The sequence below is a fragment of the Canis lupus genome, chromosome 24 (genome assembly GCF_011100685.1).
Source record: "Canis lupus familiaris isolate Mischka breed German Shepherd chromosome 24, alternate assembly UU_Cfam_GSD_1.0, whole genome shotgun sequence".
Taxonomy (NCBI): Eukaryota; Metazoa; Chordata; class Mammalia; order Carnivora; family Canidae; genus Canis; species Canis lupus.
In genome coordinates, this window is record NC_049245.1 from 22842737 (window position 1) to 22867727 (window position 24991).

Genomic DNA, 24991 nt, shown 5'->3' on the forward strand with positions numbered 1-24991 from the left:
TGCACCTCTGCACTTAGAGCAGGGGGATGAAATAAGATGTGCAGAGAGGCCCCTCCATGGGCAGCCCCCTTGCACCCCCTGCAGCTGACAGTTCATGAGACAGACCTGGTTGAAGGAGGGGCAGTAGCGGAACTGGTTCTGTTTCCTGGTTCCTCAGCCCCCGGCACGAGCCCTCCACGTGGCCCCCTGTGTGACTGAGTCACCTTTGGGTGAGTCACCTCCTGGGGGCTGGTTGCTTCAGCCACAGACAAAGGTGCCTTTTGGACACTAATCCCAGGTGATCTCCCTGGCGCCAAAGTTGTACTTAATCCTATTGAGGCTCCAGGGGACAAGCCAGACTCATGGCCACCAGGGCCTGGCCTGAGGACCAAGGAGGGCACGGAGCCTCAGGTGACTGGCAGTAGCCAATCACCTTCCTGGGTGCACTGCCCTCTACAGTTTATAGGGTACACTGGTCCCTGTGGGGACGGGGGAGCACCCAGTGTGCCACTCTTGCATTGTATTTCAATTTTAAAAGGAAATATATGTATTTAACAAGCATTTATATCACACTAAATGCCAGACAATGCGGAGCCAAAAGGGGGGCTGCTGTTTACTGAGCCCCTTTGAGGCTTTGGGCACACTCCAGACACCTGCTGCAAAATCCCACAAACCCACTGAGGGAAGGGCAGTTATGTGTATTTCTCAGCTGGCCCGGCTGATGCACCAGAGAGGGGTTGTCCAGGGTGGAGAGAGCAGAGAGGACATAGGGGGCACACAGGTATGTGTGGCTCTCGAGGTCCCTGCCCTAGAGCCCTTGCAGACCCCACAAATGATAAGGTAGCTCAGGGCTGGGGCTTATGCCCCTCCTCACACTGCTTGAGGCTTTCTCAGATTTGCTGCCATGAGGAACCAGCAGGGACCCGGGTGATGAAGACAAAAATGCCACCTGTGGATCATTACCTCCCATGTGTCGGGTCCTGTTCTCTGTGATTAAGTCCCTTAATCCTCACAACACCCTTCTGAGGTGGACCCATTCCAGTCACCATCCCAAAACCAAAGAAACAGAGGCTTGGAGAGAAGTGGAAGCAGAATTCGAATCCAGCCTCTAGCTCCAGAGCCTGGTTATTGATGCACCCGCTCTAAATGAGGAAACTGAGTCCCAGAGTGGGGCTGGCCCAGAGGCCAGTGATGACAATGAACTTGGCAGGACTCCATGCCCCCACTGTGTCCAGGGAGGGAGCAGGAAGCAATCTCCGTGCAGAATTCAGGGAAACATACTCATTCTCAGCTCGACTTGAGAGCAGGCCTTGATGGGGAGATAGAAGTGCCTCCTCACCCCCGAAGAGCTCCTGGTGGGGGCAAGGAGGAGGTGGCATCAATGAAACACATGGAAACACGGAGGCAGGACCCTGGCAGGGGGTGGGGGGTGGGAATCCAGGACTCGGAGAGCTCCTCAACCAGTGGAGAGTGAGAGCACGTGTTCATTCATTCCTTACACTGGCATCTGCACCCATGCTGGCTGGGAGTGGGGTACAGGCCTGGTTTGCCCAGAGCAACACCACCTCCTGTGGGCTGCAGAGGGCCCTGGGTGGTCCAGAGGAAGGGTCAGGGCTGAGGCTGTCACAGAAAGCTGTCCAGAGCAGTTGGCATTTCTGGATGATTATGACCAATGGAGTCTGGAGAAGGGTACTCAGTGGCAAATATTGCACATGCAAAGACTCAGAGACAGGGAATGGGGTGGGGGTAGGGGGTGGAATGAGCAGCAGGCTGTACAGAGAGGAGGACTATGTGAAGCAGATCCACCCTGGAGGCAAAGGAAGGCGCCTGGGATGTGTCCTAGCAGGTGTTGGAGGGGCAGTGGCCCCTCTGAGGCATTGACTGGGAACGGGCAGGAGGGAACATTCTGGGGTGATGGGAATGTTCTATACTGAGATAAGAGTGTGGGCTACATGGTTGGATAAAATTGTCAAAATTCAACAAATAAAACACTCAACATTGGTGCATTTCACTGTATGTAAACTTTACAGCCACAGAAAACAGTCACACTGACATCCAACTCGAAGTGTTTAAAAGGAAATGGACAGTTCTCTGCACGTTAATTTGAAACACATTTTTAAAGAAGACAGATTACTGGATGCACGGATGAATATGTGATGGAGCAAGTGTAACAGCATGTTAATGGTAAATGTAGCCGGTGGGGGTAAGGTGACAAGTGTGTGGGTCTTCAGTGTACGATTCTTTCAACTTTGCTATATGTGTGGACATTTCAGAATGAAATATTGGGAGAAAAATCTTCTGCAGGTCAAAAGAAGTCCATCTACTTGTTTTCTTCACCAGCCCCTAGTTTGAAGAATCAGACCTATATGCATCTCCCTGAATCTTCGAATCAGTCCTGTGAGGCATTTAATAGATGGAAATGATGAGAGGCACAGAGGAGGAAAGCAGCTGGCCCAAGTTCACACAGCGAGTCGGGGGTTGAGCTGAGTTGGAACCCCAGTCACCCTGATGCTGAATGCAGTTCCGGGGGACTTCTGGCTGCCCAGGCCATCTGGAGGAGGCAATGCCTGGCTTAGAGCTGAAAACCAGATGCATCTGTTGATGTTTCTAGTTCTCCCATCTGGGGGCCAAGCTGGAGTCTCCAGTAATGTGCCTAGACCAGGGGCTGATAAACTTCAGCTCATGTGACACCATCCGGGGCTGAACATAGCTCTCAGAATTAGCCACAAACCGCAAACTTTTGTGGTTTTAGGGCTCAATGCCCAATTTGCAGAGCACATCTGGATTCCGATCTCTTGTAATTACATGGTGTTTCCCTCTCTAGGTCTGGGCTCCGACCCAGCTGCTATATAAGGCTGGCCTGTAACTAGACTCAGCCAAAAGCAGAGGGCCCCGTGAACAGGACCTCTCAAGTCTGAGCTGCAGGGACCTTGCAGGGGTAAGGAGGGGCCCCTTCCCTATTTAGTGTCTGGGCAGGGGGAGGCTGAGGCCTCAGGAGGCAATGAGGAGGGTCTCAGACTGGAGACCTGCCAGGGTGACCCCGCTCTGATCCTCTGTTGTCTTGCCTATAATATGGACATAGTCAGGAGAGTCTCTCAGGGACCAACAAAAGGGTCTGAGTCACACCAGTTACATGAGTTAACAGAGCTGCACTTAACATTTCCCAGGGATTTGGGGTACCTGATACCTTTACTTTTTTGAGCCCCCTCAGTTGCTTGCCAGAAATCCCTCCACTGGAGCCCATCTTTTTAACTGAAGGTGGTGATCCATCTTTGAACACAGAACTTTCTAGATAGTGGGTTAGAATGAGGTAAGGAACCAGAAAAAAAATTGTGTACATATTAGTCCTTCATATTCTAGTATAAATGAGTGCTTCCAATATTCTGGGAGTAGATGGGAGTGGGGGAAAACTTGGGGGCTTTGTGAACTTCAAGAGAAGTAGAACCTGGGAAAAGGAAGAGGGTACATAAGTGAAGGGAGCTGAAGCCAGTGATTTCACAATTTGGCCCAGAGGGAAGTCGATGATCCTGGGAAGCTGATAACTGCATAGACTGAGTTCAGGGAGTGAGAGAAGTGGGTGAGGGCATGGAGACACCAAAATAAAGTTTCTTAGAGGCTGAGGAGCTCACCCCTAAATGCATGCTTCTTCACCTCCAATGTCATAACACTCCACACCCACTTCTTAGGGTTCTGAAATAATAGTACCAAGACAATAACAACAGCTGCAGTTTATTGAGCTTCTACTGCATACCAAACACAATGTGTTAGTGGTTAGGAGGCAGATTCAAAAAGGTAAAGTCTCTTGTCTATGGATTAGAATCCGGATAGCTCTGATACAGAGCCCTTAATATTAACTACGTGGTGGAGAACTGTCTCCTCCAAAGAGGTAGGAGTGTTTTCTGGCTGGCTGGATGCATTGAAAAAAATGACTAGATGAATGTGTTGACAGGTTGATGAACTGATAGAAGGATGGATGGATGGATGGATGGATGGATGGATGGATGGATGAGAGGATAGGGGGATGGGATGGATGGATGGATGGATGGATGGATGGATGGATGGATGGACAGATGGAAAGATGAGTGGATGGAAGGATGGATGGATGGGAGGATGGATGGATTGGTGGGTAAACAGAGGGGTAGATGCTGGAGAGATCTCTAGAACCTGTCTGCCTCTAGTTTGCTATTTTGGTTGGAATCCTCATGACCCCTCTCCCTGTTGTTCCATTTGGAAATGTCATCTTGGGAGATAATCAGATGTCCATGGCTCTAGAACAGTTTGGTTAATGAATCGGCTTTATGTATCCAGATTCATTGCATTTTTAAAAACTTAGAAGATGGTATTGGGAATTCTGGACCTGCCTTATATGTGACCTCAGTACATTTCCCAGTCTCTGGGCCTCAGGATCTTAATATGACTCTGGGGTGGGGGTGGGGGGTGCCTAGCTCCATCTGCTGGCCAGGGTGGTGACTCCCTGCCACAGCCACCTGATGCACTGTCCCCTCAGCAGAAAAGCTGCGCCAGCATGTGGACTGCCTGGTGTGTGGCTGCTCTGTGTGTGGCAGCTGTCTGTGGCACCCTCCAAGAGACAAACACTGTCCTCAGGGTTACCAAAGATGTGCTGAGCAATGGTGAGTCCAAGCCTGCAGGGGCTTAGAGGTGACATAGGGTGGGCAGGGCTGTCCAGCCAACTCTGAAGTTCCCAAGGACCCTCTTCCTCACTGGCAGATTCTGCATCAGGTGAATGGGTAAATTATTCCCCCCTTTGCTTTTGGCTACCATTTCCTGAGCACTTATGGTGTGCAAGACACCATGTTCAGGACTTTACCCCTGAGGCAGTAGACTGCAGTGACTAAGAGCTTGGGTCCTGGAGTCAGCTTTCCTGGGGCTCAAATACTGACTGTGTGACATTAAGTCCAAGACTTGAATTCTCTGAGCCTCAGTTCCCTTATCTGCAAAATCGATGTGATTTTGGCTGCATTGCAGAGGACAGAGATGAGGATGAATGAAAAAGCCTTTTGAAAACTTAGCACAGTTCCTGCTACATGGGAGGCCCTAAATGTGGGAGCTGTAATTATTCCTGTATTTAATTCTTGACAAAAATGACCTCATTTTTGTCATCTGGCAAATGAAGACAAGCCCTGCTTCAATTCCTGTTTTAGCAGGTTTATAAGCTCTAAAGTATGGAACACTCGAAAGGAAGGATGAAGAATAAAATCTAAAAAAAAAAGAAGAAGAAAATCTTTCCAGGTTTGGTGAATGATACAGAAATCTAGTTAAAGTGTGTGCAGGTCAAGGTCTGCACTAGCTGTGCAAATACAGCTAGTGAGATTGCCACGATGTCAGGGCTGGATTGGCCTGGAGGTGTCTTCCCATTCAACCCCGACATTTTACCAATGGGAAAAGTGGGGCCAGAGATCTGAGCAGTGCTCCAAAGCTGGCACCTGCGGGCTGTGGGAGAAAGCCCTGACTGAACTTTTGCTTCTCTGCAGCCATTTCGGGCACCCTACAGCAGAGTGATGCTCTCCGCTCAGCCCTGAGAGAGGTGCCCATGGGTAAAGCTGGTGGTGATGGTGGCGGACCTTTCCTGGGGGGTCTGCTTGGTGGAAGTGGAGGTGGAGGTGGTGGGGGTGGTGGTCTTCTAGGGGGCCTGCTTGGTGGTGGGGGCGGAGGGAGTGGTGGCGACCTGTTGGGCGGAGTTGGGGGAGGCTTATTGGGTGGTGGTGGCAGCAGTGGTGGTGGGCTCCTGGGTGGTAGTGGTGGGGGGCTCCTGGGTGGTGGAAGTAGTAGCAGTAGTGGGGGACTATTGGGTGGCAGTGGTGGTGGGCTGTTGGGTGGTGGAGGCAGCAGTGGTGGGGGGCTATTGGGTGGCAGTGGTGGGGGGCTGTTGGGTGGCGGAGGCAGCAGGGGTGAGGGGCTGTTGGGTGGCGGAGGCAGCAGGGGTGAGGCGCTGTGGGGTGGCGGAAGCAGCAGTGGTGGGGGGCTGTTGGGTGGCAGTGGTGGAGGGCTATTGGGTGGTAGTGGTGGTGGTAAGGGCGGTGGTCTCCTGGGGGGCCTGCTTGGTGGAAGGGGTGGAGGGGGTGAAGACGGAGTTGGGGGAGGTTTATTAGGTGGTGGTGGCAGCAGTGGTAGGGGGCTGTTGGGTGGCAGTGGTGGTGGTTTGCTGGGTGGCGGTGGTGGTCTCTTGGGCGGTGGCCGACACCATTACAATGACTACAGACGCGTTGAATTCTCCCGAGGTGTCAGTGGCGTTCCCTACAACGATTTCCATGTCCGAGAGCGCCCCCCAAAATATACCAATGGCAACCAGCTTGGCGGTAATTACAAGTATGGTCACATCGAGACCAATGACAACACCGCTCAGCTGGGGGGCAAATACAGATACGGTGAGATCCTTGAGTCAGATGGAAGCATCAGGGACCTCAGACACGGCGACTACCGCAATGCCGAGAATGCATACGGGGGCCACAGGGGCCCCGGGCGGTACAGGTCCGCCGAAGGTGCGGCAGCCTTGGGCCGGCGTCACCGGAGAGAGCTGCGGCCTGGAGAGATCCCGCCCGGTGTAGCCACGGGGGCACTGGGCCCAGGTGGTTTGCTGGGCACTGGGGGCATGCTGGCAGCCGATGGCATCCTGTCGGGCCAAGGTGGCCTGCTCGGTGGAGGTGGTCTCCTTGGTGATGGAGGACTTCTCGGAGGAGGCGGAGTCCTGGGCGTGCTCGGCGAGGGCGGCATCCTCAGCACGGTGCAGGGCATCACTGGGTAAGGAGGGGCCCGGCTCTCCCTATCAAGTCCAGATGATGAACCTACAAACGAGGTGACCCCAGGGCCCTGGAGTGGGAGCCCCGTGCACATCAAGGCTTGGTGTCAGGACTGGACATCTTCAGAGTTCCAAGTGCTATGGCTTGGGTCTTGTCCTTAAGCAGTTCTGAATTTGAGTCTCAGCTCACCTTTTTATGTATGTGTGTGACTCTAGGCCACTCTTTTCATTCGATTTCCTCATCTGTAAAATGGTCATATCATAGTTAAAGTGGAAAACACACACGGCTTTAAAATTACACATATATGATTTCAAGTATGGCCAGTCTCCTCATATTCACTATTTAATTCAACAAATACTTAGCGCCCCTCCTATGTGCAGGCCACTGTGTCGGCACTGGGCATGCGGCCACGTGGTTAGCCTAAAAGACACATCTCTTGTCCTCATGGAGCTTGTAGGCTGATGGGGTATATGGGCTTTGATAAAGACACCCGAAAATAATCATACAGTTATAACACTGGTAACCAGTTCATGGGGAAATGAGGATATGTATAATGGGCGAGGTCAGGGAAGGCTTCCTGGAGGAAGAGGATCTTAAATTGACACCTGGGAATTTGTAGGAAGGAACCAGGCAAAGAGGGGGCAGGTACAAGCAGAGGAAATGGCATCTTTATAAGAAAAATGATTCAAAGGAAATGCATAGAGATGTAAACAGTGGGTCTCCAAGCAATAGGAGCATGGGCCATGGCATTCTTTCCCTTTCACTTCTCTGTGTTTTCCAAGTTCTATCCACAAACCTCAGGTCTCTTTAGAGCCAGGAGGAATGAATGCAGCACAGAGAAGGAGGTGGTGCGAGACGGGACATTCCTAGTAAGGGGTGGCGGGCAGTGGGGGTGACCAGCATCTCACCACCCTGGGTCCTCGGCAGGCTGCGCATCGTGGAGTTGACCCTACCCCGGGTGTCGGTACGGCTCCTGCCTGGCGTGGGCGTCTACCTGAGCTTGTATACCCGTGTGGCCATCAACGGGAAGAGGTGCGTACCCTCGGCCCTAGAGGGGTCCCCGTCACCCTATGTCCTGGCTGGGAGATCTTGGGCAGGTCATTTCCCCCTCTCTGCACCTCAGCCTCTTCATCCATCATGTGGGGGAATAGTAAGACCTAATGAGTTACCAGTACTCTCGGTCTCAGGTCATCTCGTGGTCCCCATCAGCAGTGAAGGTAGCCTACGTGGTTGTGAAACTCTGGGAGGCTGGAGACAAGTGACAGCTCGAGTTTGAATCCTGACCCTCTTTTAAGCTGTGTGACTTCGGGTCGGCCCCCTAATGTCATTGAGCCTTAGTGTCTTCACCTGCAATGGGCGATTTAACACCTCCTTTTCCAGGTGGCTGTGGCCACAGGTGGGGAAAGACAAGCAAATGCTTCCCTGAATAATGCCTGCCACAAAGTACGTGCTTATCAAAGGACCTTAGGGAGTGGACTTTTGCACTGATTTCTCCCTATGGGACGGGGTCATGTCTGTAAAACTAGGTCACCATGGAAACCAGAATTTATGTTATGGAATTCATATATTCACCCCTGTTCCTAGCCTTGGAAGCTCTCATAGACTAAGGGGGAGACAGATTTGTTCACAGATGTAGAGGGACCGGGGAAGCCTTTCAGTTTGGGACACCTAGAGATGAGCAAGGTGCATAATAGATGCACAAAAGCAAGAAGCAGGGATAGCAAGGATGGAGCCCAAGGGGCAAGGTGCTGGGTAGAACTGAATGAAGCTGAGCTGCCTGGAGTTGAGGTTGACTCACCATCTCCCTGGCCCCATGATCTCCTCTAGTCTCATTGGCTTCCTGGACATCGCCGTGGAAGTGAACATAACGGCCAAGGTGCGGTTGACCATGGACCGCACGGGCTACCCTCGGCTAGTTATTGAGCGATGTGACACCCTCCTGGGAGGTATTAAAGTCAAGCTGCTTCGAGGGTGAGTACCAGTGGGCAGCGGCGTGCCTGGGGGGAAGGTGCAGTGGTCTGTCTTTGACAAACCAGATGGTCATGAGCAAAGGCTCTAGAAGCAGCCTGCAGTTCAAACCTTGCCTCCACTGTTCCTTGAGCACCTCTGTTTATTGATCCGGTCCACTGGTGTGGGGACATTGCAATTTGTCTAATCTTCGGCTCTGACCAGCAGGTTACAATGAATAACCATTTATGTGCATTTTAAATGTGGACCGATGTATCTGCTGGATAATTTCCCAGAAAGAGAAAAACAGTCTGTGCCCTGAATGTACACAGATTAAATTAAAATTATCCCTCGCCCCCACATGTATGTACATACATGCACCCATGTGTGGATAAACGTGCATGTGCTTCTCAAGGGCCCTATCACCCAATGAGAATTGGAACCAAGGCAAGGCCCCATAAGGTGTGAATCCACTTAAAAAGGAGACCAAAACACAGGGCAGTGTTCAGTGGGGGCAGGGAGGATGGATCTTTAAGCGACCAAGCTGTCGGTGACACCTTGTGTTGGGATAGCCACCTTCTCGTCACTGCAGGGCCTCAGGAAACAAACTCTTGCTTTAAAAGTCTGTCTGTCTGTCCATCTACATGTCTTGTCTCTGAATCAATACTATGATCTCTTGCCTCCCTCTGCCCTTAACTTGTTGGTTAGGACAGTTAGTTTATAGCTGGGTGATGCACTTAAACTTGCCCTGTACCACTTCTCTGGACCTGTTTCCTTGTTGGTAGAACCCACCCTATCTCCCAAACTTTTCAACATCAACGATTCATTTCCTCTTGTGGACCAAATGAGCACATTTTGCCGGCCAGGGTTTCTCCTCCCCTCCCTTGCACATATGCTTATTGAGCACCTACTATGCACCAGATACGGTGCTAGGTGCTTGGATAAAGTAAGAGGTTCATTTCTCTTTGGACAGACTGCACAAAGCTGTGGCAAGCAGCCCTCTAGAGGGGCAGATGAGCAGGAGGGAGCACCTTTTGCACTCATAACTCAGGAACATGCTGGCCTGGGCCTGGCCCATTGCAGAGTTCCAGGAGCATTTGTTTGTTGGATGGATGGATGGATGGGTGGATGGATGGATGGATGGATGGATGGATGGATGGATGGATGGACAGATGAGTGAATGAATTGAATGAAAAGTCAAACTATTTGCTGGGGTAGCCTGTCCAGTCAGGTCCAGCCACCACCCTTCTGGCTTTCAAAACAAATTTCTAGTTCTTGCTGTTCAGGGCCTGGCTAGGGGCCCTGAGTGTAGACAAGCTTGGTGAGCTCCCTCCTCCTCCCCACTCCTCTCTTCTCAGGCTTCTCCCCAACCTCGTGGACAACTTAGTGAACCGAGTCTTGGCCAACGTCCTCCCTGACTTGGTAAGAACCCTCCCCAAGACAGGAAGCAAGAAGCACAAACTTTCCCCAGACTGAGGGACCACAGTCCAGCCTCCATCCCTGTGGGCGTGCAGGTGACCCAGAGGGATGGAGGAAGCCAGAAGCTGGGACATGTTCTTGGAAGTCTGGGGAGGACGGAGAGGAATATGGAGGGACAAATTAGTGAAGGGATAGGGAAGTGGAGACTAAAAGTCATGCAGTTTCTAGTTTGACTCTCAGCTCGGGCACTTCCAAACTGTGTGACAATCATATCCCCTCTCTGAGTCTTGGTTTTACCATCTATAAAATGGGGATTATGAGAGAGCCTTCCCCCTGGGAAAGGTCAGTGCCCAGCATGGAGCCCATGGTGGTAAATGTTAGCTATGATCATTATTCATGCACTCTCTCCCCAACCCCAGCCCCATCACATGCTCATGCCATCTCCCCCTACAGCTCTGCCCCATTGTGGACGTGGTCCTGGGTCTTGTCAATGACCAGCTGGGTCTCGTGGATTGTAAGTGCTTCCTGCTTTGCTTCATTCAGCCAACATTTACCAGCCCTGATCTGGGTCCAGCCATGAAAGGCACTGGGGACATAGAGTGTCTGGGAAGAGGTTCCAATATGGTGGGAACAGTAGAGCTCTCATAGGCCCATGGAACATTTACCAGCCCTGATCTGGGTCCAGCCATGAAAGGCACTGGGGACATAGAGTGTCTGGGAAGAGGTTCCAATATGGTGGGAACAGTAGAGCTCTCATAGGCCCATGGAGCGTGGTGTGGTTGATGCCACAAGAGAGAGGCTACCTGGCCTTTCCCCTTGGTGTCAGACATCCCCCCGGGAGGAGGAGCTTCCCACTTGGCCCGGAAGCTAATACTCTGGACTGGGACTGGGCGGCTGGCTTTGAGCCCTGGCTCTGCCCCGACAACTGCGTGGACTTGGAAGGACTTTCCAGTTTCCTCATCTCTAAAATGGGGGGGTTGGCTTCAGCCCACAGAGGATTTAGAGAGCAAATAGCAGGAGACACCATGGAGACTGTCCAGGTCCTCAGTACCAGGCTCCAGTACCACTCCATGATCCAAGATTTCTTTCTCTTTTTTTTTTTGTATATTTTTTTTATTGGAGTTCGATTTGCCAACATATAGTGTAACACCTAGTGCTCTTCCTGTCAAGTTGATGCAAGATTTCTGAGTGAACACTCCTGAAGGCAAGCCTGCCCCATAGTTCATGCACAGCTTGGTTCCAGGGATCTCCTTTCGTATGGGCCAACATAATGGAGACACCTAACTTATGAGGTGTTATAGTTTCTATAGTCATGCAGCGAGGCCCCCTTAGGTGGTGATCCCATTTCTTGGGGACCCTAGGCAGTTTGAGGATGGCTTTCGCAGGTAGGTAAAATTCTCTCCCTTTGTGGCCAGGAACAAGGGAGGAAGAGCCCAAAAGATGGGGCTATTGGTCACAAGCAGTCAGAGAAATCCTAGCTTCAACTAAGCACCATATTGTGGAACCTTAAAACTTTTTCCCTGGTCATGGTACTTCACAGTTTACAAAGCTTATCCATATCCAGAATCTCAAGCCCAAAGAGTTATATTAAGCCTATTTTACAGAGGAGGAAATTGGAGTTCAGGGAGGTAAAGCATCTTGCCTGAGTTCACACAGCAAGGAAGAGGCAGAGCTGGAATGTGAACCCAGAACTCTTGCTCTTTTCATGCTGTCTGGAGCTGGAACCTTGCTGCACTGCCTGCTTTGGGGCACAAGGAGGGAAGGCATCTTGGAGGGTCAAGGGGACTCCCTGTGACCTCTATCTTTCCCTACAGCTTTGGTTCCTCTGGGGATATTGGGAAGTGTCCAGTATACCTTCTCCAGCCTCCCGCTTGTGACTGGTGAATTTCTGGAGCTGGACCTCAATGTGAGTGCCGGGGCTTGGGGCAAGGGGAGGTGGGCCCGGGTGTGAGCGTCAGGCTCATGGGCTTCTACTCAGTTCATGGGAAACAATGTTCGAACAGAGCCCTCATTTGATGACTTGAGGACCTTCTAGGAGCCACATCAGGAAACAATCACAGCCAACACTTACTGCTTGCCAGGCACATTATAAGTGCTTTATGTAGATTAACTCAGGCTATCCTCATAGCAACCGTATGACTTAATAAGGTGAACTTTTATTGAGGAAACTGAGGCACAGAAGTTAAGCCACTTGTCTAAGGTCATACAGTGAATAGATGCGAGCCTGGGATCTAAGCCCAGGCAATCTACCTTCTGCTACTATGGGATTGGGTTTCCAGGAGGAATGAATCTGGCCAGTAGTGATAAGTACTAACATCTGGCTCTCCATGATTAAAAAAAGTCCCAATTTGTAGCATTTGCTGATTTCCATGATCTAAATACTGCTACTGTGGCCAATTTCAAGCTACCAACTTGATATCACTGAATGAAGTGTTGGGAAGACATGCATAGAATGTCACAGCTTCTGAGCTGGCATGAGCTGGTTCCAGCACACCACTGAATCTGGCTCCTAACTGTGCATGGGACACACGCATGTGTACCTCCCCTGGGCTGTACCAGCATGAGTACTTCTCCCCTTGCTCCATCAGTTACAGACCTGCATATGCACACCCATGCTGCCACATACACAGCATTCTTGTGCACCTATATACATCACACCTAGTATATTCATAAACAATAGTTATTCAAGAGATGTTTGTTGGATACCTGCTGTTTGCCAGATTCTGGGCTGGGGCTGGAGGTGCAATGGTGAGCAAGATAAAATCTTGGCCTTCATGGAGCTTACAATCTATTGGAGAGGATAAGCCATCCAAGAGTCACTCAAACAAATACACAATTAAAGATCATGAGTGTGGTGAAAGAGGGTCCCAGGATATCAGAGCCTAAAACAAGGAGATATGATGTACCCAGGGAGGTCATGGAGGGCTTCATGGAGGAAGTGACACTTAAGCTGAGACCTGCCACAGAAGTGGGCCATAACAAGAGAAGAGTGTGGGGGATGGGAATAGTGTGTGGGAAGGTGCCACGGTGGGGGTAGTGAGATGGTGGCAGGGACTGCCCAGGGCAGGAGGGACAGAGTGGCTCTCTGTGAAGTGGTGAAATCCCTTGGGGGGTCAGATCACACAATACCTGTAGTCCATGGAAAGGTCTGGTCTTTAGAGAGCAGATACGCCATGGCATTTTGCAGATCCATAAACATGCTGACTCGTTTTAGCAGGACTGAGGGAGGAAGAATCTATGTCACACATGTATTTAAAGCAAAGGATGTATTTATTATTAGTGGTCGTAAAATGAGAACTGCAAGAGGTTCCATTCCATCACAAATGAAGAAGACATGGGGGTCATAAAAGAAAACTCAGACCCAGTGGGTTCAATCGAGGAAGGCTGCCTGGAGGCAGATTCAGGACCTTACCCCAGTCTCAGCCTCTTCTTCCACTCATCTCCCTGTACCCTCCCCTGTGACCCCTTCCTTCTTTGCTTCCCCAGACTCTGGTTGGGGAGGCTGGAGGAGAGCTCATTGACTACCCTCTGGGGCGGCCAGCCATGAGTCCCAGACAAAAGATGCCAGACTTGCCCCCCATGGGCGACAACACCAACTCACAACTGGCCATTTCTGCCAACTTCCTGGGCTCGGTGTTGGCCCTCCTGCAGAAGCAAGGGGCACTGGATATTGACATCACCAACGGCATGGTGAGTCATGGCGCCATCGAGAGGTGGGCTGGGCTGGGCAGCAGACAGCTCCCTGTTGATCCTGTCTAGTTCCCACAGCCTTGGGGAAATTGCTTTAAAGCAGCAACAGTAGTAGACAGTCCATTCCCCACTCATAGATCGACTATGTCAGTGTTTACCAAAGCATGGTGCCTACAGTGATGTTAGCTGATTCACACCCACGGCATGAAGTAATGTCAAATCATATGATGAGAAAGTTGCTCCCTATTCAGTTCTATTTAATTTTATGCCAATCTTTCTTTAAAAGCACAATATATATTCCTATATATGTATCCCAATATAAGTGCTTAAAATGGTAAACATTGATAAATTGGTAAACATTGATATTAAAAAATGAAATGACACGTAAGAATAAGGTATAATCTAGAATAATTTTCTTTCCAAATCTTTTCTTATGAAAATTTCAAGCCTTCAGTAAAGTTACAATTAATGCCCAAATATCCTTCACCCAGATTCACCAGTCATTTTGCCATATTTGCTTCCTATATACCAATCCATCCATCTGCTTACTCACCCATTTACCCACCTACTTATCCATCCATCCATCCATCCATCCATCCACCCATTTATCCTTCTCTCTGTCCATCTTCTCATCCATCCATCCTTTCATTCATCCGCCTATCTAACCTATCTATCATCTAGTTAGCTACCTAGCTATTGTTGAGCAATTTATGTTTTTGGAAGCATGACATTTCACTCCATAAATTTGTGTGTATCTGCTAAGAATAATATGTTCTCCAAAAAAACAGCATATGAATTGTGCCCATCTTGATTCCATCAAGAGGAAAGTCTCCATTTGGTGCTAGTATATAATTAACCTTTTCTTGCACTTTCAAGTGTCCCCTTTTTAACTCAAGAGAGAACAGAACTCACACCCCTAGCCCTAGCCCTCCACAGACAATGATATCCAAGCAGAATGCAATGGTGTTATTTTGCTTTTATTGTATTCACTCTTCCAGTTGCCATTTCTTTCTGTCAGATGGTACTGGCTTTCCATGTTTTAGTATTTGAGGTTTTCAAAAGCACGTCAGTTGAAAGAAAACGTTAAGGAAATAATAGTATAGGCTCTCCAGAGCTATGGCAGAATGATGCATTTAGTGGACACTGGGTTATGCACATGGACTCACTGAGGCTCACCTTGTTTTAATCAAGAACTACGTTTAGAGGACAAAGAGTCAGGTCTTCCCTCCTGCTCTGTAAAGTCATGTCTGTGGTGAGCTTAAGTAGCTGGCCCTGTCCACTCAACCACAGAAGACCTACCGTGATCAGTATGGTGGTGGTTGTTGGACTTGCAGTGCCTCCTAAGGGGTCTTTAAGGGGAAGACGATGCCCCCAGGGGTTGTTTGAGGGTGTGTAGAAGTTTAATCACTGCATTAGCAACTCCTATCTGTCTCCATAGCCTCAGGGTTCACATGACCCTTCTTGTCTTGCAGTTTGAAGAGCTTCCTCCTCTCACCACGTCCACGCTGGGTGCTCTGATTCCCAAGGTATGTGAGGCAGCTGTATCCCCTTGTCTTCAGCCCTACCCTCATTCTAGCTGTCCCAGGAACTGGGTCAGAAGAGGAGACACTCAGCACTAGGGTGGGTAGTGACAAAGATATGGTGCCCAAATCCCTATGAAGTGGGGGGCATGGAGGGTTGAGATGGAAAGACTCAGAGCTCTAGCAGTGGACTAGCCTGCACAGGTCTAATCCTAGCCTGGCTACTTTGTTGCTGTGTATCTTCAGGCAAGAGTCTTTATATCTCTGAGCTTTGGCTTCCTCATCTGTCAAAAAAGGATGCTAGTGATTATTCCACAGCTTGGTCTAGGAGAGTAAGGGAGATGAAGGTGATAATTCATGTAAAGATGCAGATACAGAGCACATTCAGGTGCACGATGGCTTAGATGGGAAGAGCCAGGGATGCCTGAGCAGTTCAGTGGTTGAGTGTTCTGCCTTTGGCTCAGGGTGTGATCTCAGGGTCCTGGGATCGAGTCCTGCTTCGGGTTCCCCACAGGGAGCCTGCTTCTCTCTCTGCCTGTGTCTCTGCCTCTCTCTGTGTCTTTCATGAATAAATAAATAAAATCTTTAAAAAAAAGATGGGAAGAACCAGGTTTTGGAGGCAGAAAAAGATGAATTTGAATTCTAGCTTAGCAGGTCTCAACCACACTATCGTAGGCAAAGGACTTCTCTCTGGGCCTCAGCTTTCTCATCTGGAAAACGGGAATAACAACACCCACTTCATTGTGTGATTTGAACCTGGGATTTGAATGTAGGCACAGAGCTGGCATTTGATAAATGCTCACTATTATTGTTCTTGTTAATAGTAACAAAATCTTTTTAAAAGGGATGGGGGCAAATGTGCTCCGGTCAGATTAGTAGTTGTGTACAGCTGGAATTTTATTCTTGTCCCAGCGCTGGTCCCAAGCCTGTTACCCTGCACCTGGCAGCAAAGAGCTTCTTACGTAGTAAGTGTCACGCAGGTTTAAAGGATTGCTGTAATCTACAACCATTTTAGACATTTCGCTGTTCTACCTGTTTCTGGTAGTAATTCAGGAAGGGAGACCCAACTCAACAAATGGTCACTATCGCCCTCATGTGGTTAGAAGCTGAATGGCCGAACTCTGTGATCTAACGTCATAAACAGTGGCAGCCCTGGGAGGCAGGCGGGGAGAGCCCTCAGCCAACTGGACCTTTTATTTATTGGGCCACTTCTTACGTGCACTGCACTTTAGAGCTTATAAAAAAAGTTAATAATACTTTTTAATTTGGTTTTGATTACCACCCCACCCCCGCTCTTAGTGTGGCCAGAAAAGAGGATCAATCCATTTTACAGACAGGGCAACAGAGGCTCAGAGAGGTCACACAATGTGGCAGTGGCAGAGCCAGGCTAGAGCAGGGACTCAGACCTTGACTTGGGGCTGAGTCTGTAGCAAGGGGACTCAGACTAGGGGCGGAGTCACCAGGAGAGTCTTCATCAGAGCTGGGAGGGGCATCCTGGGTCTCCTGCTGCAGGGGGCAGAGTTTGAGGTAACCTCTCCACTGTTGCTAATTGTTGGAAACAGTGTATGTTGGGCTAGGCCCCTCCAGCTATCCTGAAAATCCCTTTGTGAAAAGACAAGTCACCAAATTATTGATTTGTCAAAAGCCCTTTTACCAAAGGGTGACTTCACTGAGTGGTTATTTGACTGAATTTACCCGATTGGCCAACAGACCAATCAAAAGGCTTTGTTCAAAAGAATTTCACCTTGAATGTGTTCAAGAAAATGAATAGTCTTCTCAAGACCAGGATTCACACTGCCTCATTGCACACGGAAGTTTCCATTTTTATGAATTTCTTTTTAAAGTAACTGTGTAGTTTTTCCCATATATTTATGTTCATTTAATATATTTAAGAAAAGTGTTTCTTGGGGACGCCGGGTTGGCTCAGTCAGAAGCATGTGACTCTTGACCTTGAGTTGTAAGTTCAAGCACCATTTTGGGTGTAGAGATTACTTAAAAATAAAATCTTAAAAAAAAAAAAAAAGTGTTCCTTAAAGTAAATTTTTTGGTAAAGCAATTATTTAGCAAATATGGGAACTGATTGTCTGATGAATTATTCCTTTAGCTAATTAGCTTTTGGGGAGTCCATTTGCAGCAAACAGGCTCAGGTTCCTCCTGTAGTGGGTCTCCTGAGACCCCAGCAAATCCAGGTAGGTTACACCTTGCTCTGAGACTTCACTGTGAGGCACCCCAAACTGTGGACTTTCTGTTCCAAGTGGGGTATCCAGAGGGAGCAGGAGGGGAGGGAGGCCCTGGGCTTCTGAGTGACATACTCCTGTGTGGGAACCTCAGCTCTCCTGGTAGCCTTGGACAATTTGCTTGAGCCTCAGTTTTTTAATCAGTTTTTTACAATTTTTAAATCTGTAACATGGAGAAAAAATACCCTGTGGAACTGTTGCAATGATTTGATACAATCATGAATGTCCAGGTGAACCCATCTTGCTCGGCAGCAGATTCTAGCATTTGCAGGCATCAGACGTTGAGCTCAGAGCTTTGGCGTCACCCCCACAGTTAATTCTCCCAGTAACCCTATGTGAGAGGCTCAGAGAGGGCAGCCCCCTGCCCAAACCCAGCAGCAGGTAAGAGTCTTTGCATGTGGTGTGTAGGGCTGGAGCAGCTGTTGGATCTGAAGGTGCCCGATGTGAGACCCTGTGCCATGTGTTTAGAGATTGGCCGATGACCCACCAGGCACCCTCACTACCCGGGGCCCCACTCACTCAGGCCTGCTGTCCACCCCTAGGTGTTCCAGCAGTACCCTGAGTCCCGCCCACTCACCATCAGGATCCAGGTGCCAAACCCACCTTCGGTGACGCTGCAAAAGGACAAGGCACTGGTGAAGGTGTTTGCCACCTCTGAGGTCATGGTCTCCCAGCCCAATGACGTTGAGACCACTATCTGCCTCATTGATGTGGTGAGTGTCGGGGGGGGGGGTGCCATGTGATCTTCTTGAGTCCCCAGATCCCTTCAAATCTCCATGATACCAACCATAGTGACTACAAGCGCAACATGGGGCCAAATGATCTGATTGAAATCCAGTCTTTAGCACTTCTAGTTGTGTGAACTTTGGTGGATCACTCCCTCTCTCTGGGCTTGATTTTCTCCTCTACTTTGTGGGGATGGCAGCAGGGCATTAGTAAGATACTTGGAGAAGAACCTGTCATGCCATAAGTTTCTCATGTCCCTGGTACCTAGCAGGAGACAGATACAAATACAATAATCTCCAGTTATTTCATAGAGAAGAATCCTCTTAAAATCATGTGGCTCCTTTTCTCAAAATATTTCCTTTCAACCCTGAAACAAATATCAATCCCCTAACAATAACCCATAAAATTCTTCTAGATCATCCCTGGTTACCTTTCAGCTCCTCGCTATTTCACCAACATGCCAGGTGGAGCTCCACCCCGGGGCCTTTGCATATGCTGTTTCCTCCACTTGGAATGCTCTTTCCCCAGGTCTCTTCATTACTCACTTCCCATTTCCTTTAGGTCTCTGTTCAAATGTCACCTCCCCAGAGAGGTTTTCACAAGACCAGTTATCTAAAATATCCCCTCCCCTCCCATCTCTCTCTCCCTCTCTCTCTCTCTCTCTCTCTCCCACCCCTGCTTTACTTGGTTCTTAACCTGTCACTATACAATGTGTTTGTTAGTTTATTGCTGGGCAGAGAGGCAAATTGTCTTATTCACTACAGGATCCTCAGAGCCTAGCATAGGGTCCCACACACAGTAGATGCTCAGTAAATATTTGTTGAAACAATGTGCTGTATTAAATGCCATTTCCCCTTCAGTGGTTAAACCTTTAGATTCAGACACTTGGGGTTCTGTTCCCTCTGCTATGTTTTCTCAGTCTCTCTTCCCAGTGCTCAAGACTAAACGAGCCACCTCTAATCTGGGAAGTGGGTATTCTTGGCTAGAGCATGCCAAGTTACGGTGTGTTGGGGGTCATTTTTGGGCATCATCAGATGCCAGATTAAAAGGGTTGGTTCTCATCCAGGGAATGGAAATGGCTGCCCCTTGTTGATTAGTCCCTATGGTGTGAAAATTTTTCTATCAATCGCCCAAATGTTGTATGATTGAGCTCAGAGCCCGGCCATGACTCTCCAGTGCCCCTAAGATGCAGCCATGACTTTTCTCCAGCCCTGCCTGGTCTGGCCCCTTCCCACTCCATCATCCCAATAATTGTTACTATTAGCAGTAACATCACCTGAATGTGTTGGAGCTTCCTTTTTTTCATTAGACTAATTTACTTTATTTTATGTTTTTGGTGGGGGAAGGAGTTAAGCAAAGAGGGACTTTCCTATAATAAGGCTTCTGCTGGAGAGGGGTTGAGTCTGGACCTTTTATGCCCTCTGCTGGGGGTGGTGAGGGGTAGTTGTGCTTGACACTGGGGATGCCCAATCCCATCTGCATTGGCTCATCTGGAGCAGATTTCATAGGCTGCAGGCCTCCCCACCCGCTCTGAGACAGCTCAGACACCGCCACCAGCCAAGCAATCGCTGCTCCCTGCGATAGTATCTTTCTGAGGAATGTTCACTTGGCTCTGCTGACTTACTTGAAAGCAACCCACGCGTCAGCAAACATAGGCAATTTATTATTCTCAACCCTTCCCTCCAGAGGGGGGCTATCCATTATTTAGGGAGCATTACTGGGATCTCAACTCGTAAAAGGAGGTTTGACCAAGATCCCGGGGGACAACTGTGTTCATGCAGCTCCTAGCCAGCTCCTGGCACACAGAGTCCGCCCAGCAGTGGTGCCTCATTCTCCTCTCCTTTCCTCCAGGACACAGAACTCTTGGCCATGTTCTCCGTAGAGGGAGATAAGCTCATGATCGACGCCAAGCTGGACAAGTAAGGAGGTTTGCAGACTCAGGCCCCTGCTGCTCAGAAAGTTCTCTTTGGTGCTGCCGTGCCTGGTGCCGGCTCCTGAAGGGACGCCCGGGAGGACACCAGAGGTCCCCTTGCATGGCTGTCAGGGCTGGGTAAATCTGAGAGTCTGCAAGGATGAAACTGGGCTGTAACTGCTAAGACCGCTGGTGAGATCTGGGCAGGGTGGGTGATGCCGTGAGCTGAATAGAAAGGACCTACCGCCAACAACTACTATATCAATAATAATAATAGCGATGGATGTGATGATGATGACGTGCCCAGCTTTGCACTTGGTATTTATAGGCATTGTCTTGTTTAGCCTTGCAATGGCCTTGCAGATTTGGGATTATTATTCTCCCATTTTACAGAGGAAACAACTAGGGCTTGGAGAGGTGGGTTTGCTGCCTCAGGGCCTTGTGTACAGCAGTCCCTCCTTATCCATGGGGGATATGTTCCAAGACCCCCAGTGGATGCCTGAAGGATCAGCTGGTACCACCCCCTGGCTACACAGTGTTTTTCTACTCAGACATACCTGAGTATGTCTTATAAATGTATAAATTAGGTGCAGTTAGAGATTAACAACAATAACTTGTAATAAAACAATTATACGAATATACTATAATAAAAGTTATGTGAATGTTGTTTCTCTCAAAATACTGTACTATACTCATCCTTTTTTTTTTTTTTAAGATTTTATTTATTTATTTGAGAGAGAGAGAGAGAGCACAAGCTGAGGGAGGAGCAGAGGGAGAAGGAAAAACAGGCTCCATGCTCAGTGCAGGGCCCAATACAGAGCTCGATCTCACCACCCTGATCATGACCTGAGCTGAAATCAGGAGTTGGATGCTTAATTGATTGAGCCACCCAGGCACCCCTATACTCACCCTTCTTCTTGTGATGGTGTAAGATGATAAAATGCCCACGTGATGAGATGAAGTCAGGTGAATGACGTAGGCACTGTAATGAAATGTCAGGCTAGTATTGACCTTTGGACAACACGTCAGAAGGGAGATTGTCTCTGGAGGCTGCCCCTGAGCGCGGGTCATTGAAGCCACGGACAATGAAATCTCAGATAAGGTGGCTACTGTGTATGATATAAAAGCCTCAGCATCACATCCAGTACATAGTGCTCAATATGCAGAGCTCAACATTGATCTCATTAACTGCCTCCGGGGTCAGGTGAGGTCTTTGAGAGATGTTGGTGGAGGGGGGCTTCTGATAGTTGATTGAAATACAAGCTCTTATGATTCTCAGGCAATCACTACTTCTAACGGGCTGTTTGCTTTACTGGCAGGACTCACCTCAACCTCAGAACCTCAAACGTAGGCAACTTTGATGTAAGTACTAAGCTCAGAGGAAGGGAATGGCATCCCTTTCTGGGATGCTGGCTGGGTCCCAGGGAGTCTGCGGATGCCAAAGCATTGGCATCATCTCTGTCAAGCCTCATTTACAGGTGGGGAAACTGAGGCCCACAAAGGCAGGGAGGGGACAGAGTTACTGACTCACAGCTCCAACTCTGCCTGCGAGGCTGCTCCGTTTTACTGACTATTCCCATGGAGACAACTTGGCCCAAATCCCTCCATTCCAGGGAGGGGAGGTGATAGGGTCAGTCATGTCCCATGGGAGACCCCTGCCTCTCTGGATGGGGGGCGTGGCACACGGGGGGGGTTGGTTTTGCCACTCCCATGTAATCTTGAGCAATGCCAACCCACTCTGAGCCTTAGCAAGCAGGCTGGGTTTATTTCTAACCACACTTTACCACCACGCTCTGGAATTCTGCTTTTCTAATCGGAGATGCTCAGCTTCTAGGGTTTGGTCCTGTTTCATCATCTCTTTGTTTATTCTTGGGTCCCCCACACCACCGAAATCTCTAGAAATGTCCCCTCTTTTCTTTACAAATTGACGACTAACAGAGGCTTGCTTTCCCAAATGAGCTTGGGTGAGATTTCCACATGGGCAAAGGAACTCAAATATCTATTGTGTTGCCTATTTTTGAGTTTTTCTGACCCCGGCCTCTACAACCCATGGAGTTGGTGTCACCAGTTTCATTCTATAGATGGAGAAACTGGGCCCCAGGGCTGGGCACTGACAAGCCTCACAGCTGGTTGTTGGGGCAAAGCTGGGACCAAAACGGAAATCTCTGGAGTCCAAGCAGCAAAAGAAACTCACATAGTGTGAAATTAGAGAATATTTCTGGGACAACAGAGACTGGCCCTGGGCACCAAATTAAGCCTTTTTTTTTTTTAAACAAATTTCTCTTATTTAATCCTCCCAACAAACTTATGATTTGGGTACAATTATTAACCCATTTTCCAAATAAGGCAGCCAAATGCAGAGAAGTTGGGTGACTTGTCCAAGGTCACAGCGCTAGGATAAAAGTCCCCTGCTCCTGTCACTGTCCTACCATGTGGTACTACCCCAAGGCAGGTGCTTTACATAGAGGAGTTTACATTTGGCTTTTACAACCACTATACAAGGGAAGTATTATTTCCTCCTGTTTTCAGATGTGGAAACCTATGCTTAGGGAAGTTAGGAGTGCACACACATGAAAAGTCTCAAGGCTGGGCATTTTACCTGACCCGCCTGTACCCCTTGCTGCATCCTTGCAAGCTGGGCTTGCCGGCCCATTTTACAGCTGAGGAAGCTGAAGGTCTGAGAGGTGAGGGAAACTTACCAGAGGCCTGTAGAGACTGAACCAGGCTGGGAACCTGGAGCGTTGGCTACACAGCCCAAGCCCAAGGGCCTTGCATGACACCATGGTGGCTGCAGAGCGAGCTACCAGAGACTACGTGCCCTGGGCCTCCCCCAGTCCCTGCCTCACCATAAGTCTTGGACTGGAGCTTGCCCTGCTCTGGATCTCAGTCTCCTCAACTGCACAGACAGCAGGTGGACAGATGTGCCTTGCTGCTGTCCAACTGGGTGGTTCTGGAGTCACAGCAGCTGCCAGATTTCCCTGAGCAGCTCCATGCCTCCTGCTTGGGCCTCAAGGAGCCCTGGGGATCCGAGCAAGTGAACCCCTGCCTGGGCTGAGTTCTCGTTCTTTCCTGCAGGTTGGCCTCCTGGAGGTGCTGGTCGGGAAGATCTTTGACCTGGCGTTTCTGCCTGCCATGAACGGTGAGAGCTTAGGAACGTGTATGACTTGGGGACCTGGCGGCTCCTGGTTTGTTGGGCATATTTGACACACAACCATTCTGCCTCAACAGTATTTCTGAGACCTTCATTTTAAGCTTATTTATTTAACCCTCTGAATGCAAATGTTGTCTGGGTCCATCAACTTCCTTGTTTGCTGCTTCTGCTGTGTTCTTCTCCTTCTTCTTTTCCTCCTTCTCCCCCTCTTCCTTCTCCTCCTCCCCCTTCTTCCTTATCTGGCCGATTGTTTTGTTTTTCTGGTTATCTATGTAAACTTCTGATTACATATGAAAATGATATGTGTGTAAGTTATAGAAAGCCCAGAACAGCTTAGAAAGTAACATCTCACCTCCCAGAGGCAATTAATCTCAACATCTGGTTATACTTTCTTCTAAACTCCTTTTTTCTCCATTAAAGAAAAAATATAATCCAAGGTATTTCCTGATTTTTTTTAGTGTTTATTTTTAGTTGTGGTGAAACACATATAACATGAAATTTACCTTCTTACCTGTTTTTAGGTACAAGCTTAATATTGCTAGGTATATTCACATTGTTGGGTCCCTGATTGATTCTTAATCATGTATTTAATTTTACTTATACAGGGACTATATGAATACATTATTGTTGTAAAAAATGTTCATTCAGTACAGATAAAGCTAAAGTTGCTCTGACAAAGCCTTCTAACCCAGCATCTGACCTATAGGCAGCCACGTTATCAGTGAGAGGGTATTCTTTGCCCAGCTTCACAAAAGGATGGGACTGAGCATGATTCCTCCTCTCTGTGGTACCTCAGGGATGTTATCAGGAAGCTTCCTGAACTCGGGGGCTACTGGAGGCTAGGAGAGCTGAACCCCATTGTACCTGGAAACCTTACCCCCACCACTTCCGCCAATGCACCCCCACCCTCCCTTTCCCCACTTTCACTTTCTAGAGAAGAGGATGGAGAGGGCCTGGTATCAGCTCTACCAGCCGGGGTGCATTTGGGGAGCTCTCTGTGTCAAACAGAAGTTTATCCTGGAAGCTGTCACCAGAGGAGGCTGAATTGGAATCACAGGAAAGCCCTGGTCACCAAGGCCATGCATGTTCCCTGGTGGGAGAGGATGATGTCAGGAGCCAGGCTGAGCTGGGCTGACCTTTGAGGCAAGAGGTAGAGACTCTCCACCCAGCTTGGTCACCAAGAGGTGGTATGAATCTGGCAGCAAGTCGCTCATTCTCACTCCAACGAAGTTTACCATTCTCAAAAGTGAGATATTGGATCAGGGTCATGATTCAAAAGTGGGTTCCATAAAAAATTAGTCCTAAGTTACTCTTAAGAAGAGGGTTCCATGGCCAAGCCAGTTTGGGAATTTCTGAATATTTTGCTCTAGGTTAGATTCTCAATGTCCTTCATTATCTGAAAAGTCCTGTTGGAGGCAGAAAATCTGTTTATTTATTTATTTTTATTTATTTATTTATTTATTTATTTATTTATTTAAGCAAATCTGTTTAACTTCACTTGAGTCAGTTACCCTCACCTACCCTTTCATCCTTCCTTTCCACCCTGCCTCCTTCCCTTCTTCCTTCCTTCCTTCCTTCCTTCCTTCCTTCCTTCCTTCCTTCCTTCCTTCTTTCCTTCTTTCCCAGAACATGAAACAAAATGAATCTGTGTA

The 24991-nt window shown here is 48.9% G+C and overlaps 1 protein-coding gene across 2 annotated transcripts in view; it reads left to right on the forward strand.

Moving 5' to 3' along the window:
• The first annotated feature begins 2805 nt into the window (after nt 1–2805).
• BPIFB4 (BPI fold containing family B member 4) overlaps nt 2806–24991 on the forward strand; it is a 28391-nt gene continuing 6205 nt past the window's right edge. The window contains exons 1-15 of one of the 2 annotated variants that reach the window (XM_038571998.1): nt 2806–2917; nt 4487–4610; nt 5472–5534; nt 6219–6738; nt 7665–7769; nt 8565–8708; nt 10043–10106; nt 10557–10617; nt 11918–12009; nt 13590–13793; nt 15266–15319; nt 18093–18263; nt 20128–20195; nt 21508–21550; nt 23264–23327. In XM_038571998.1, the coding sequence (XP_038427926.1) occupies nt 4505–4610; nt 5472–5534; nt 6219–6738; nt 7665–7769; nt 8565–8708; nt 10043–10106; nt 10557–10617; nt 11918–12009; nt 13590–13793; nt 15266–15319; nt 18093–18263; nt 20128–20195; nt 21508–21550; nt 23264–23327 (1759 nt within the window). In that variant the 5' untranslated portion in view covers nt 2806–2917; nt 4487–4504. The remainder of the gene's footprint in view (nt 2918–4486; nt 4611–5471; nt 5535–6218; nt 6739–7664; nt 7770–8564; nt 8709–10042; nt 10107–10556; nt 10618–11917; nt 12010–13589; nt 13794–15265; nt 15320–18092; nt 18264–20127; nt 20196–21507; nt 21551–23263; nt 23328–24991) is intronic. The other variant, XM_038571999.1, reaches the window with a different exon arrangement.